At 34.0% G+C, this 13,991-nt stretch overlaps 2 protein-coding genes across 2 annotated transcripts; one reads left to right on the forward strand and one right to left on the reverse strand.

Annotated features, from left to right (window-relative positions):
* The first annotated feature begins 1,597 nt into the window (after positions 1-1,597).
* On the forward strand, positions 1,598-4,961 carry LOC108224558 (aluminum-activated malate transporter 9). The gene is made up of 6 exons (XM_017399217.2): positions 1,598-2,102; positions 2,666-2,803; positions 2,897-3,166; positions 3,398-3,534; positions 3,604-3,750; positions 3,968-4,961. The coding sequence occupies exons 1-6, from the start codon at positions 1,733-1,735 to the stop codon at positions 4,580-4,582; spliced, it is 1,677 nt and encodes a 558-aa protein (XP_017254706.1). The 5' UTR covers positions 1,598-1,732; the 3' UTR covers positions 4,583-4,961.
* A 1,465-nt stretch (positions 4,962-6,426) lies between these two features.
* LOC108192828 (aspartyl protease APCB1) lies at positions 6,427-13,628 on the reverse strand. Its single transcript, XM_017359325.2, has 9 exons — positions 12,740-13,628; positions 10,201-10,318; positions 9,686-9,915; positions 9,337-9,576; positions 8,822-8,969; positions 8,645-8,730; positions 7,849-7,963; positions 7,675-7,747; positions 6,427-6,690 (listed from the first exon to the last, which is right to left on the reverse strand). The coding sequence occupies exons 1-9, from the start codon at positions 13,330-13,332 to the stop codon at positions 6,578-6,580; spliced, it is 1,716 nt and encodes a 571-aa protein (XP_017214814.1). The 5' UTR covers positions 13,333-13,628; the 3' UTR covers positions 6,427-6,577.
* Positions 13,629-13,991: the final 363 nt, after the last annotated feature.

The raw sequence follows: 13,991 nt of genomic DNA on the forward strand, positions 1-13,991 counted from the left end.
GACTGATGGAGCAAAATTACTTAACGGTCAATATAAAAAGATCTTTTCAGCTCATTAATTCAATAAAATTGTGATTTAATAGAATTAACTTATCATATTCTCTCCTACTAATTTATTAAAATATATTATACTTACTATTTTGTCACATCATTTTTCACTATCACACCAACTACTTAGCTATTTTATACTTTTTTTCATTAAATAAACATTATTACACCAATTAATTTCATCTATTATCTCAAATCTAGGCATGGCAACGGGTCGAGTCGACTCGGATTTCTTGAGATCCAGACCCGATTCATTATATTTCGGGTCGGTTTGAATCCGGATAAAACTGGCATCCCTACTCAAATCTATTATCAGATAAACTCATATAAAATGAGACAGAAATATGTTTTCTTTAAAATAAGTGCAACTGTTCGATAATCTTCACTTATTTTTAATGATTTAATATATATATATATATATATATATATATATATATATATATATATATATATATATATACGGGTAGCACTCCATAGCATACCCTCTTATATGGAGTTACGTAGCACACCATTATAAATATATACATAATATATATTTTATTATATTTTTTATGAAATATAATTACAAATTTTGATTATTAAACCGAAAACGAAATTATACAATTTTTTTTATTCCAAAGATCATCTAAAATTATGTAATATCTCAACATAATTCTATAACAGAATAATAATCATTCAGAATTATTCTGTTGTAGAATCAGTTTAGAAAATATACTTTTTTCATCAAATTTTAAGTGTTAAATTACTTAAAATAGATATATTTTATAGTATTTTATATTAGAATCATGTTTTATATGCATTCTATAACAGAATTTATAATAAAATTGATGATTTATAGAGGCGCACTATGTAACTCCATATAAGAAGTCCCTCTCTGGAATGTTGGCCTATATATATACACGATGTCTTAAAATTCTCAGATTAATCCTTAACATTTTAACTAGTCAATTCGATTTTTAAAATCCAACTAATATATATAATTTTTTAATCGAAGTATATATAATAATTTCTTAAAAGTAAAATACTATATTACTATAATTATGAACAATTAAAGAATTTTTTATATGGTAAACCTATACTTGTTAATAAAAAAACTAATATAATAATAATTAAATATTAAATAATATTTTAATATTAAAATACATCATATTTTCATTCCGATCAATCCTTCATATTAATGTCCAATTTTGAATTAATCCTGACCGATAACTCAACCCTTGTATCTGATTCCGATTTGTGTCCCGGTGTTTATATACTCCCTCCGTCCTACCAGATTCTCTACGTTATTTTTTGACACACATTTTAAGATTTTTATAAAGTATATTTACATTATATATATATATATATATATATATATATATATATTTTAAGAAAATCTTAAAGAAAAGTTTCACATTTAAATTTTTATTAAAGAAAAAAGTTAAAAATATATTATAAAATTATATTTTACTAGAGTTTCAAAATACGTGCAAACAATGTAAGTAAAGTTCGTGACCTCGTGACGGGAGGGAGGGAGTATAAAGGAAAGAAAAGAGGCCATTCTAGAAAGCAGGCTTGTCTACTTAAAACCGGACGCGTGTAGAACCTAAACTCTCCCTGCACTTGCAAACTCACCATCATACATCAATTCCATACACATTCCTCTGTCTATTCTCTTCTGAACATTTTCCGCAAAACCCCATTTCATGGCTGCAAAATTAGGCTCTTTCAGGTACAGTTTTAATGAAAAAAGTGAAAAAGAGAAGCTCATCTCAAATGGGCTTCAAGATGATGATCAAGAACAGCAAGAAGCACCTTCTAAGTCATCCGGGTATTCTTGGTTTGGCCTTATAAGTGATAAAGTTGAGGCTTTTTCCAAGAAGTTGAAGTATGTTGGTGTTAAGGCTTGGGAAATGGGAAGATCCGACCCGAGAAAGATTGTGTTTTCTGCTAAGATGGGTCTTGCTTTGGTGCTCATTTCTTTGCTTATTTTCTTTAAGGAGCCTGTTGAAGAGCTTAGTCAGTTTTCTGTTTGGGCTATTCTTACTGTTGTGGTTGTTTTCGAGTTCAGTATAGGTATGCTTAAATTTATATATCTAACTGTCTTGCTCCTTTTAGTGTTGAGATTTCGAACCTTGTCAAAGGACGGAGTGTGTGAGTGTGTTTAATTATCGAAAAAATTATTGATGTTCTAGTTTATTGTTTAGCTTTTTCTTTTGTTGATGATTACATGATTGCTTTGTGTGTTTTTTTAATTCGAGTAATCTTGTGAAATTTGATAATCTTGGTGATAAATTTGTTAGTGCTGTGGTTTAAGTATTGTAAGAGGGAATGTACGTTTATTTGTTACTATTGTTATTGAAATTAGAGATTTATGAGTATAAAAATGCGAGACTATTTCTTGGAGAGTGTCACTAGATTAGTGAGCATTTGGATTAAACATGACTAAGAATGCTAAGCGTTGTGTGTGATTAGTAAGCTGTAAGAAGGAAAGAAGCAATGCTTGCGATGTAATTGGACTGAGAATGCTTGTACAGTTGATGTGTAAGTTTCTAGGGAATATGAGATGAAGCTTATGATGGCAGTGTATGACTATTTGTTTTCTCTCTTGTGTGACTGAATTAAGGTTTGTGCTGCAGGAGCGACTTTAAGCAAAGGATTTAACCGTGCACTAGGAACATTATCAGCTGGTGGGCTTGCTTTAGGAATGGGTGACATGTGCCAGTTGGCAGGAGAGTGGGAGGAGGCTGTAATTATCGTGAGTATATTTGGAATAGGTAATTATCAGATAAGGATATCTGTACTGTACATTGTAGATGGTGTACTTTCCTTATGCTCGACCTGAACTTTTGTTTATATTGTGTTTTCAGGGTTTCTGGCAACTTATGCAAAGCTGTACCCAACAATGAAGCCGTATGAATATGGTTTTCGCGTGTTTATATTGACATATTGTTTTATAATGGTTTCTGGGTATCAGACGAGAACATTTTTAGACACAGCAGTGAACCGCTTCATTCTTATTGCGCTGGGTGCTGGTGTTTCTTTGGTGGTAAATATCTTTATCTACCCTATCTGGGCTGGAGAAGATCTGCACAATTTGGTGTCAGAAAACTTTATGGGTGTTGCTCGTTCATTGGAAGGTATATGATTGTAACTTTGTTAGCTAAATTTTGGAATATTACCTTAGCACTATATTGTTTCCAGTATCGCCTCAGGCTTCGGCCGAAGTTATATTCTCTGAAAGAACTGTTATTATTATGCATTGCTTTGGTAGAATCACTGTGTATGAAAAATAAATTGTAGGCATTTCAGTAGTATATATTTACTTTTTGTTTGGGGGAATTCGGCTCAGTTTAAATTTGTTTTCTCAGAATGTGTGAACGGATACCTTCACTGTCTTGAATATAAGAGGGTCCCTTCCAAAATTCTTACGTACCAGGCTTCGGATGATCCAGTTTATAGCGGCTATAGATCAGTTGTCCAGTCTGCAAGCCAAGAAGATGCTTTGGTAATTTACCATATTAGTCACTAAAACAAAATAATAAACTTATTTGTAAACATAGTTTAATGTTTTCAGGTGGGCTTTGCCATCTGGGAGCCACCACATGGTCGTTACAAAATGCTGAAATATCCTTGGAAAAAGTATGTCAAAGTGGCTGGTTCATTAAGACATTGTGCATTTATGGTTATGTCATTGCACGGGTGTATGCTCTCTGAGATACAGGTGCATTTCCTTTCTGTATCACTAGTTCTCCTGTAGTTGAATTCTCTCTTCTTCTTTGTATCATATTTCCTCCATTAAGGAATTAGAATACTGGATAATGGTTGTCCTAGTGGCTGCTCCAATTTAGTCTTGGAAGTAATTAACAGTTAACGTAATGCTATTAGTTTTTTATATTTCAATCCTTTTCATACATTTCTTCGTCAACTTGTTTTTCTAGGCTCCTGCTGAGAGAAGACAAGTGTTTCGCATTGAACTTCAAAGGGTTAGTACTGCTGGTGCCAAAGTATTACGTGAGCTTGGGACTAAATTGAAAATGATGGAGAAATTAGGAACTTCAGATATATTATTTGAAGTTCATGAGGCTGCTGAAGATTTGCAACGAAAGGTTGATCGAAAATCTTATCTCCTTGTCAATTCAGAATGCTGGGAAATCAAAAAAACATCAAGCTTAAAGGAAGCCTCTCAAGATCTCCCGCAAACAAACAATGACGACGATCAAATTTATAAATATAACTCTCGTAGTGAAGCTTTGCTTGATCTTTCAAGTTGGGATGTGAAATCTGAAACAAATATCAAGATTATTCCACCTGAACAAACCCCTTCTGATAAAATATTTGCAAGACAGAGGTCATTACCTACACATAGGTCAGGTAAAGGTCATGAAGCTCCTGAAAAGCAAGAATCAACTACATACGAGAATGCCAGTGTCTTGTCCTTGGCAACATTTACATCACTGTTGATCGAGTTTGTTGCTAGGCTTCAAAATCTTGTTGACGCTTTTGAAGAGCTAAGTGAGATGGCAAAGTTTAAGGAACCTGTTGACCATAACTGATGCAAGTTATAGAGCAGGTTGTCGAGGTATTTCAGTTTCGCAATTTTCAGTTGTGAGTCTATTAGATTAAAATACCTGCATAGTTCGACCATATGAAGTTCCTATAAATGCCGTGATGAAACAAGCAACCTAACAATATAGCTAATCATCGGCAGTAAATCTGAGGATATGAAAATCCTCTGACATGGAGCAATTACTCTTTCGCTTATAAATAGACATGGTTATGAGCTACTAGGAGTGGCTACAGATCTGCTTTTCAAATCTTTAGAAAAGGCGCCAGATATATTACTCGAATACAGTAGTACTGGAGAAATGAATTGTAAGAGGATTTGATATATCGAGAGAAATGAATTGTCTCCGTGACAGCTAATTTTGTAGATATCTTTTGGCATTTTTTTTATTATCTTATATGGTTTTGTACTTGTTTGCCCCATTATTTACTGGCATCATGACCTTTTAATCCTCAATGTTCGGTTGTTCAAGGGTGTGCAGCGATGCGCCATCAATATTCGTTCAGGCTCCAAATATCTGGTATGTTCTGATTAGCCCTTGTATGGGAATGGAGCCAAAAAACGTTACATATCGGAGGGACAATCTTGATATTCCACCGTCATTTTCCCTCCAAAATAACTGAGCACTCCCGTTATACCCTTTTATAACCTTGATCATTTGCTTATACATACATGTATCATTGATCTTTCGCTTATATATACATGAATCATTAGCAGTGTATCTATTTTGATAGAGAATGATAGAGAATCAAACAGGTAGTCTTCACATTTTTTGTCAGTTGTTTTGGTAATACTCATTGAACTTTTCTCGACTGAAAAGAAAATGAAACTGCGGTATTGGTTGATGCTGAGTGCTGCTTGTGCTACGTTTGAAGCTTGTTATGGACTCTGAATAAAAATTCATGCTCCTAATTTTTTTAAAATATTAAACAAAATATTGAGCCTTGAGACTAGTATGTCAGTTTACTACTTGTCATTCAAAATCAAACCCTAATTAAAAGTTGGAAAAACAAAAATGAGAAGCTTGAAAAATGAGAAGCTTGTAACATCAAATATAAACACGGTCATTCATCAATATAGGAATCGATTTAACTATGTAGTAATTGAGTAAACAATAATACTTCATGTGAAAAAAAAGGGAGGAATACAATGTTTCCATTATTCCGCATATAGTCCTGAGATAATGATCATTTCGTATAAATGTAAAAATTTATATTATATAATGATATATGGTAGATTTATAATATCGAGTTCGGTTGAATTTCAGTCCAGATTTGAACTGAGTTCATGTATTCAGATTGGGTTTTGGTTCGACTGGCCAAAAAACCAAACCCATGCTGAATTCAATCAACTAAATTTTTACTAATAAAAATTATTTAAGTCCCTTATAAATAAGACACATGTCCTAATGTTTCAAGATATCACTAAGACATTGCTCAAGCACTCATTTCTCTCTTTTAAATTTTAGTTTAGAACATTATTGAACTTGCCCTAAGAACATTTACAAACCTTTATACAGTAAAAGCTTTAACCAAATATATTCAAAACTTTACAACTTTAAATTGGCCATTATATGTAATGTGCCTAGTCTATTGCGATAACGTGATATATATATATATATATATATATATATATATATATATATATATATATATATATATTGTGATATATACACCAGTCAATAAATTCCAAGTAACATCTGACATTATTTCATGGCAACATAGAAGGGTCAGGCAACTGGGTGATCGCTAGCAGCACAATTAGACGGCGCGTCAATAACTATGTATCAAGTATCTAAATCAGAAAACCATCTAAACTTGAACACAAAAGTCATATGCAAATGCACAAACTATGTACTTAATTAAATGCTTCACTATACATTCATAAAAAATGTCGATGACAAGGGTGAAAGATACAGACAATTGTGCAAGTGACTTGACAGCTGAACCTATACTCTATACTGCAGCATCCAAAAATACCATCCTCAAGGAAAAGGGAGACTAGTCGAAGTTTGAGGCTTGACACAATCAGATCGCATCCATCCAATAAGGTTGTTAACATTGTCATAGACAACTAGTTGTCCACGCAAAGAGACATCTGCAAAAATTTGCAGCAGGTTAAACATGGCAATACGGATTAACACATGTGTCACACACTCACATGTACTTCACAATATTTTGATTCAATTTAGCACAAAAAGTTGGGAGTTATCACAGGTACTTGACAATAGAAATGTGATAATGTGCAACACACAGCTGCACACGTCTGCCCATATCAGCATGAAGATATGTCTGACGCTTGTGAGAATAACCAAAATAACAAGTCACTCAGTTTGATGTTTGCTATACTTTAGAATCATAATCAAAAAAGACACCACATATATTATGTGGAGTCCAGTCTATATTAGCCTCATGTGTCAACTTTGTCATTTGATTCATATTCAAAGATTTTATTACATGTTTTTAAATATTTAATGGTAATATGTGTTCCTTTTTTATGCCTAAATAATTTTAAGTTTTCGGGATAGATTCACAATAAGCATGAAAATGCAAGTATGATCTCTAACTCAAAGATACTTATATGCTGATACTTATAAAAACACGGTCAATAATTATGACTCAGAGAATGAAAAGACTTATGAACGACAACAACAAACTAATCAGACTACATTCATTACTGATATAAAATTTTAACCTTGTGCGCACAAAAAAAAATAAATTGTCAACAGAAACAAAATTATCTACACGACAAAAGTGTAACCGACTACATTTACACAGCAGAGTAAAAGATTAAGAATCTGGATGTCAACCCATCAAGAGAAAAACTTTGGAATTGATTGACTTGATTTCTGTTTACATGCAGTTGATTAAATTATTTCAAGCAGTTGGTGCGGGTGCCCGGCTCAAAAACAATTCTGAGATTTTCTGTCTGTACCACTATACTTCGATTGAGGAACCATTAATCATATGATTGATATGACAAAGGAACAAGTATCAAGCTACAAATGCAACTCTTTTATTTTTAATGATTATACAAACCAAACTTAACTCGAGAAAATAAACGAGAGTGGAGCAAGTATACCTCCAAGTACAATAGTGGCCCCATCATGTACCTCACTTCCATCAAGAACTCCCAGACAAATGTGACCTTTGTTCTGGCACGCATGAGGTACGAACATATTAGTTTTAAATAGGAAATGCAACCATAAAGTGCTCATGCACAATGACAAGAATACAAGGTTAAAGTATAACTTACATTTACAACCAAATACCCTTCTGGTGGAATCCTCATCTTCACAGATGAAACCAACCACTTCCACCCAAATTGAAAGGTTAAAGGTTTAAAGTATTGCTTAACCTCAGATACAGCTCTGCAAGGGGGCATAAGATTACCATTCGGATAAGTAGGTCTCCAGAAATTATTTATATAAGCATAAAGGCCAGCCATGCATGCTTCATGGTTCAGCCGAACACATATCTTTACATAATAAAGTTAATATATTATATCAGCTTGTCACAGATCTCACTGAAACTTGAGACACCAATTTAGCAATTTAAAAAATGAATGCAAAAGCTTCCTGTGTCACTCAGCTCATATAAGGAAATTCAACTACAGTTCTGAAAAAGAAGACTCACTCAACTCAGATATAACATATTAATTGCAACTTTAAAGTTCTGTCCCCTTTTCCCATTCACCATATTATACCTTCATTGTCTGTCTCTGTTGTTCCTTACGAACACATAACTAGACATGATATACTATAATCAGGTGGTGCATGATAAAGTAATAATACTTTCGGAAATCTATAGAACATGATATACTAGACATCATAAGAACCATATTGCCCTCTAAAGAAATGGGGCCAACTTGCATTTTATAGAAAAGATTTCTAACATGTACTGTAACTAATACTTTACATAGGAAGTGCAGAACACAAAATAAAATTCACTTTTTGTGTACTGGAGACTTAATTACTTAAATAATATTACAGCTTAAAATAATTACATGATGTGAACTGCATCCGCATCTTAAAGATTTTCCCAGAATATACCTTATTGGAATTTTAGCTCGCCAACATAGGGGTAGCGTACTATCTGATTCATCCTGAATAAGGTCGTCATTAGAAACACTTTGAAGCTGCATTTTGTGCCAAAAAGTTCAAAGGAGTTAGATGTTCCAAATATGATGACACTTAACCCACTAATGACATAAATAGATAGCTACTCACAGTAGTAACTAAATCAGCATATGCTTGTTTTGTGAAGTAGGTGTAAGAACTACCGCTATCAAAAATCACATGTCCATTGTCCAAACCATTTAGACTAAGCTTCGTGTTCCCGTAACTTATTTTGGATACTTCAGCAACATAAGCATTCCTGAGAAACATGGAAATAGTAAAATTGGTTGACAATAATCCAAGTGTGATGCTGACCCGGTAACAAAAGAAACCAAAAGTCTGAAGTGGCAAAAAGTTCAAGAGAAAAAAATAAAATTCATTCATCAGAATAAAATGATGAATTTTGAAGGTTAGAACAGGCACATAAGTGTTATTGTTATCCACTATTTGTAAAAATCAGGCTGACTGTATGAATCAGGCAGGCACTATGTCAGCTTACAAGTATTTCCAGTTAATATACTCAAATTTTTTCAATACACCTGCAGTCTTGGTTTGTGTTTCTAGAAGGAAAAACTAGCACAAAACAAATACTCAAACAACTATTTCTCAAAGATGTATGTACTCACGTGGTGGGGATATTAAGCATTGAAACCCACTCTAATTGCCGTTGAGGCACAAAGTCATCTCCTAAGAACATATATCCAGCACCAGCTGCATCAGCAGTAAGGCAATGCCCTACCACATTATTTATGATCTTCTGGCCAGCCAATTGAGAAGACAGGCTGACCTTGGCCCTGCTAAGCCCAAGGATTCCATCTGTCTTTGTCAGAGAATTCAAAACTACACCTTGCTGATCATATGCACACCTGATAAAGTCAGACAAACACAGAGATAATATCATATTGCAAAAACTTGATGAACCATTTAAAATTTAGAATTGCCGGTAATCCATGACAATTAGCATCAGACCATTACCCAAAAGCAACTTTCATGTTGACCACTGATCCGTTTGCTGCCATTAAATGAATATCATCCCTAGCAAGAACACCCATAGAAGAACTATGATCTGCATATTCTATTTCATAATCGCATTGCTGGCATGATTCACAGTATCCGGATCTATGAGTTTGCTGAACTTCAGCACACAATGCATCTTTTGAGGGAATGATGTTAGCTCGCTTAGGTTTGTAGAGAGGGTGCGGTCCCTGCATTAAATTCATATGTAAATTGGTCTTGTTAATATACAAAACATGACTAAAGCAACTAAGTGACAGGATAATTACAAGCAGCTATTTACAGATGTGTTTGTGTGCGTCCACAGTATATGTTCATTTATAGTCCGAATTAGACACATATACGATGCAAGTAGTAGCATGTAGCAGTTGACCCTTGAAAATATCAGATGACAGACTTGCACTCATGTCAGATTCAGCTTTCAAGCAAAGAGAATACAAAACAAAAAAGCTGAATATGTTAAAACTTTGCATTACCTTGGCACAACTAGTGCATGGAGCGTCACACTGGACCCATGCTAAGTCGCTTCCCGTATCTATGTCAAGAAAGTAAGGTCTTCCAGGGCTTCCCAACAAAATTTTTGTATAATACAGCCTAAAAGGAGATAAGTTAAAAGCAATGCTTGTTATTAAAGCACAAAAATATCTTAAACGAATACTCATAATGTTATAATACCACATATTTTCATTAAAGTATCAGAAACAAGGATCTAACTTGCATGCTTAAGGTAAAAATTTTAAATTTGAACTACCACCTAATCACTATTATAATTCTTATTTTGCATCTTTTTTGAGGTAATTAACCAAGGAGAAAGTAAAAAAATATATAAAATTACCCATCCGGTTAAGTATAACCCTTTCCAGGCAATAAACTACTAGATTTGACTGGAGAACCCAATGTTAAGTTCTTATCTCTTAGTATATAATCACTTGACAATGATGCACCATGACCACAATTAATTTATGTGAAGGTCCCCAATTTAATATTTAATTCAATTAAAAAATCTTCTCATACACCTAATTTCATATACAAAGGATATGCAAAGGAAGTTGGATTCCCCTCATCGCCACTATCATTTATACCAGGGTCACCAGACTCACCACCATCACAGTTGCAGGATTCTATTTGGTATGAAGTAGAGCATAGGCCCACAAAATCAAAGCTATAACTGAGACACCAAGAACTGGCATAGACATTGTTAGTTACCAATCAAGAATCTTGACCTGAACTAAATATTTGGAGAAGATTGTAACTAAAGTGTAGATCGTGGTAATCCGTAATCTTTCTGGATCTTAGTATTGTTGATATTAATAAACTGAAGTTGATTCAGAGACTAGAACGCTGCAAGTGCTTAACCCAAGGAAGGCTTATCTAGAGGTGGAAACGCGAGCAGAGTCACACTCACACCTCAAAAACAGGAAAAACTGGACTTTTCATATCTTCCTCATTCTTAATTGAAGACTGTTTCAGATAATTCAGATAGACAAAACAGATAAATTTGTGCAGAACCAGATATATAAGATGAGATAATAGGAAAATTCAGGTTGCATAGATGATCACCAGTTATCAGAATTTCCATGCACTCATCTGGGTCTTTGGTAGTAACAACAGGTAATAGTTATATCTGCACTAAATATTCTTCATAGATTGCTAAGGAGTTGGAGTTGTGGTATAATAAAGAAGGTATAACAAGGGAAATGCAAGGATACAACTAAAAAACAGGTAATAGTTATATCTGCATCTAGGGAAACGAATAAGGACCAGAGAGTATCTCTAAGGGATACACTCATCCTGAGCTGTGAACTATGCATTCGTCAAATGCATTTCTTATCTATTTTTTATTTTGCCATGCATTGGCTATCCTTCCAGATAATACAAGTAGAAAAAGGGATCTATATGCAGTCAATATTCTATTAACTGATTTTGAAACAGAGAATATGGAAATGATAAAAATGCTCACTCCCTTGGAAAAATGAAAAAAAAAAAAAACGTAGCTTTTGTACCACTTACTGAAGGTAACATTAAATTCTTTAAAATAACACTTGTATATGTTAGTACATCTATAATGATTTGTGTATGTAAACAAAGCAAACAAAAAAAGAAATTTAGCCTATTACATCAGATTTTTTCTTTCCAGGGGAGCAGATAGTATAAGCATCTGGAACAAGTGGACCTAGTATCCCAATTATTCTTTGCATAATGAGTAGTAGTATTTTAACGAAGGACGTAGTACCATAGTCCATCAAGCTATAATATAGATTTCTTCAACCTTCTTCAAAAGTAAGTCCTTTAAGTTTTTAACCATCTTCATGTTCTAGCAGGTATAATCTCATTTCAATCCTCACATGATAGTAACTCTCAACCTCATTTTATTTTCGGGAACTCTCATGAAATACCAGATTATATGGCAGGTTTCCAGTTAGAATGTGACATATATTAACGATATAAAACCATTAACATAGAACATAAGTCCATTAACTTTTATCAAGTACGAAAGTAAGAGAACCAATTGGGATAATAAAGTACTCAGGTTGCGCTATTAATTAATATAGAATAAAGCTATTAAAAGCTTTAGGAGAAAAATTACGTAAGAAGGCAAGTTCAGTTTTGCAACAAAATTTTCCTTTAAAAATAAACCAAGAAAATTTACTCAAAATCGCTAACTTTCATTATACCACAAAAAAAAGTTGTAAAACTGGTAAAGATAAGCAAGTTTGTTCGCAACATGTACTGTAAAAGCTACCGAAATTTACCTACTTGACAATTACACACCAGACTAAGTGCTGGAAACTTCTTTTGTGAGCAAAAAAATGAGATATTTAAAGACTGTGTATCGAACACCTCAGATTTTAAAGTATATGTGTCAAACAACACTTTTCAAAAGCCATGTTAATTTAAACAAGCATCTAAATTCTACAAGCGTATACTCAATACATTCAAGTAACATATCCTAACTGACAATTGAACTAACTAAATTTCAGAATCAAATATGTAGCAAGAAGGATCACCACATACCCGTCAGGATAACTACCACCCATAACAGGTAAAATGGTAGTAGATTCCACAGCCGAAAGTGCAGCCTTAATCTTACTAGCTCTAACCCCATCATCAACCAATGCAGACACAACATTATCAGTATTCACTTCAACAAACCTCCCCAACTTAAGCTCAACATCATTCCCCAACTTTGCAGGCATACCCGATTTCGGGAAAAGATCAAACACAAAAGTACTTGGCTTCCCATCATCATCATTCTCATCTCTAAGCCTGTTATCACCAAAACCATTTTCTTGAAAAAGACTTTTCGGGTACGCCGAAAAACACAAAACCACAGCCATCAGGAAAAGACCCACAAATCCTAAAGCACTCATACGACTACCAAACACATATCTTCTCGAAAAGACTCGATTTTGATTACCAAATGGTGGTTGAATTGGCACATGGGGCTGTTCTTCATCTTGGTTTTCTTGAACTTGGTTCAATTGTTGCTGAGATGGGCCATCAGTATATGAAAAGATAGATACAGTCTTTCCAAAAGATGGGTTATCAGGAGGAGGCAAAGTTATGATGACCACTTTGTTCAATTGAGGTGATTCTTCATTTTCCATCTCTTAAATGTCGAATTTTTCTTTGGGGCAATTCACAAACAGGTGGTGGGCAAGATGAAAGAGAAGAGAAGGGTCTTCTCTTTTAAAGTCTCCTCTGTTGAGAGGAAGTGTAGAGTGTTGATTTGTCATGGCATTGTGTTGGATTAATATATAGGAGTGTGTATCTAAGGATAGCCGTGGAGGTCAACTGAAAGACTTGGCTGCTCATGTGTCGTAGTATCTGTCATTCTGTGTGCTTATTGGCCTTTTTCAGTTTGGAGCCTACTATATGTCCCAGCCCAGAACAGAATGTGCTTGGAAATTTGTTACTCCCTCTTTCCCTCTCATTTCTTTATGTACTATTTTGGTATGTCTCTCTCATTTGTTTACGTTACTATAAATAATAAGTTTTTCTCATCATTACACCCACTATCTTCCCCTACTATTTCATATTTAACAATAAAAACTATTATTACACCCACTACTTTCTTCCACTATCTCAAATCTATTATTAAATATTGATAAGTCCCACCACATTACCCACTTTTCATCTAACTTTAATTTTTTTTATACATTGTCTTGGTCTCGGTGTCCCCCTCCAATGTAAACAATTGAGGGGGACGGAGGGAGTACCTTATTAAATAGAGCTTATTGCACTTTGTAACCCCACAATTTGGCTG

This window comes from Daucus carota, chromosome 6 (assembly GCF_001625215.2).
Source record: "Daucus carota subsp. sativus chromosome 6, DH1 v3.0, whole genome shotgun sequence".
Classification (NCBI taxonomy): domain Eukaryota; kingdom Viridiplantae; phylum Streptophyta; class Magnoliopsida; order Apiales; family Apiaceae; genus Daucus; species Daucus carota.

Bases quoted from the DNA above. Each gene is read 5' to 3' on its own strand.
- LOC108192828 (XM_017359325.2), bottom strand. From the start codon at position 13,332: ATGGAAAATGAAGAATCACCTCAATTGAACAAAGTGGTCATCATAACT. The intron at 9,577-9,685 runs GTAATGGTCTGA...TGACTTTATCAG, and splicing joins AACATGAAAGTTGCTTTTGG to GTGTGCATATGATCAGCAAG. The intron at 8,731-8,821 runs GTGAGTAGCTAT...CACAAAATGCAG, and splicing joins ATGCTGATTTAGTTACTACT to CTTCAAAGTGTTTCTAATGA.
- LOC108224558 (XM_017399217.2), top strand. From the start codon at position 1,733: ATGGCTGCAAAATTAGGCTCTTTCAGGTACAGTTTTAATGAAAAAAGT. The intron at 3,535-3,603 runs GTAATTTACCAT...TAATGTTTTCAG, and splicing joins CAAGCCAAGAAGATGCTTTG to GTGGGCTTTGCCATCTGGGA. The intron at 3,751-3,967 runs GTGCATTTCCTT...TTGTTTTTCTAG, and splicing joins GTATGCTCTCTGAGATACAG to GCTCCTGCTGAGAGAAGACA.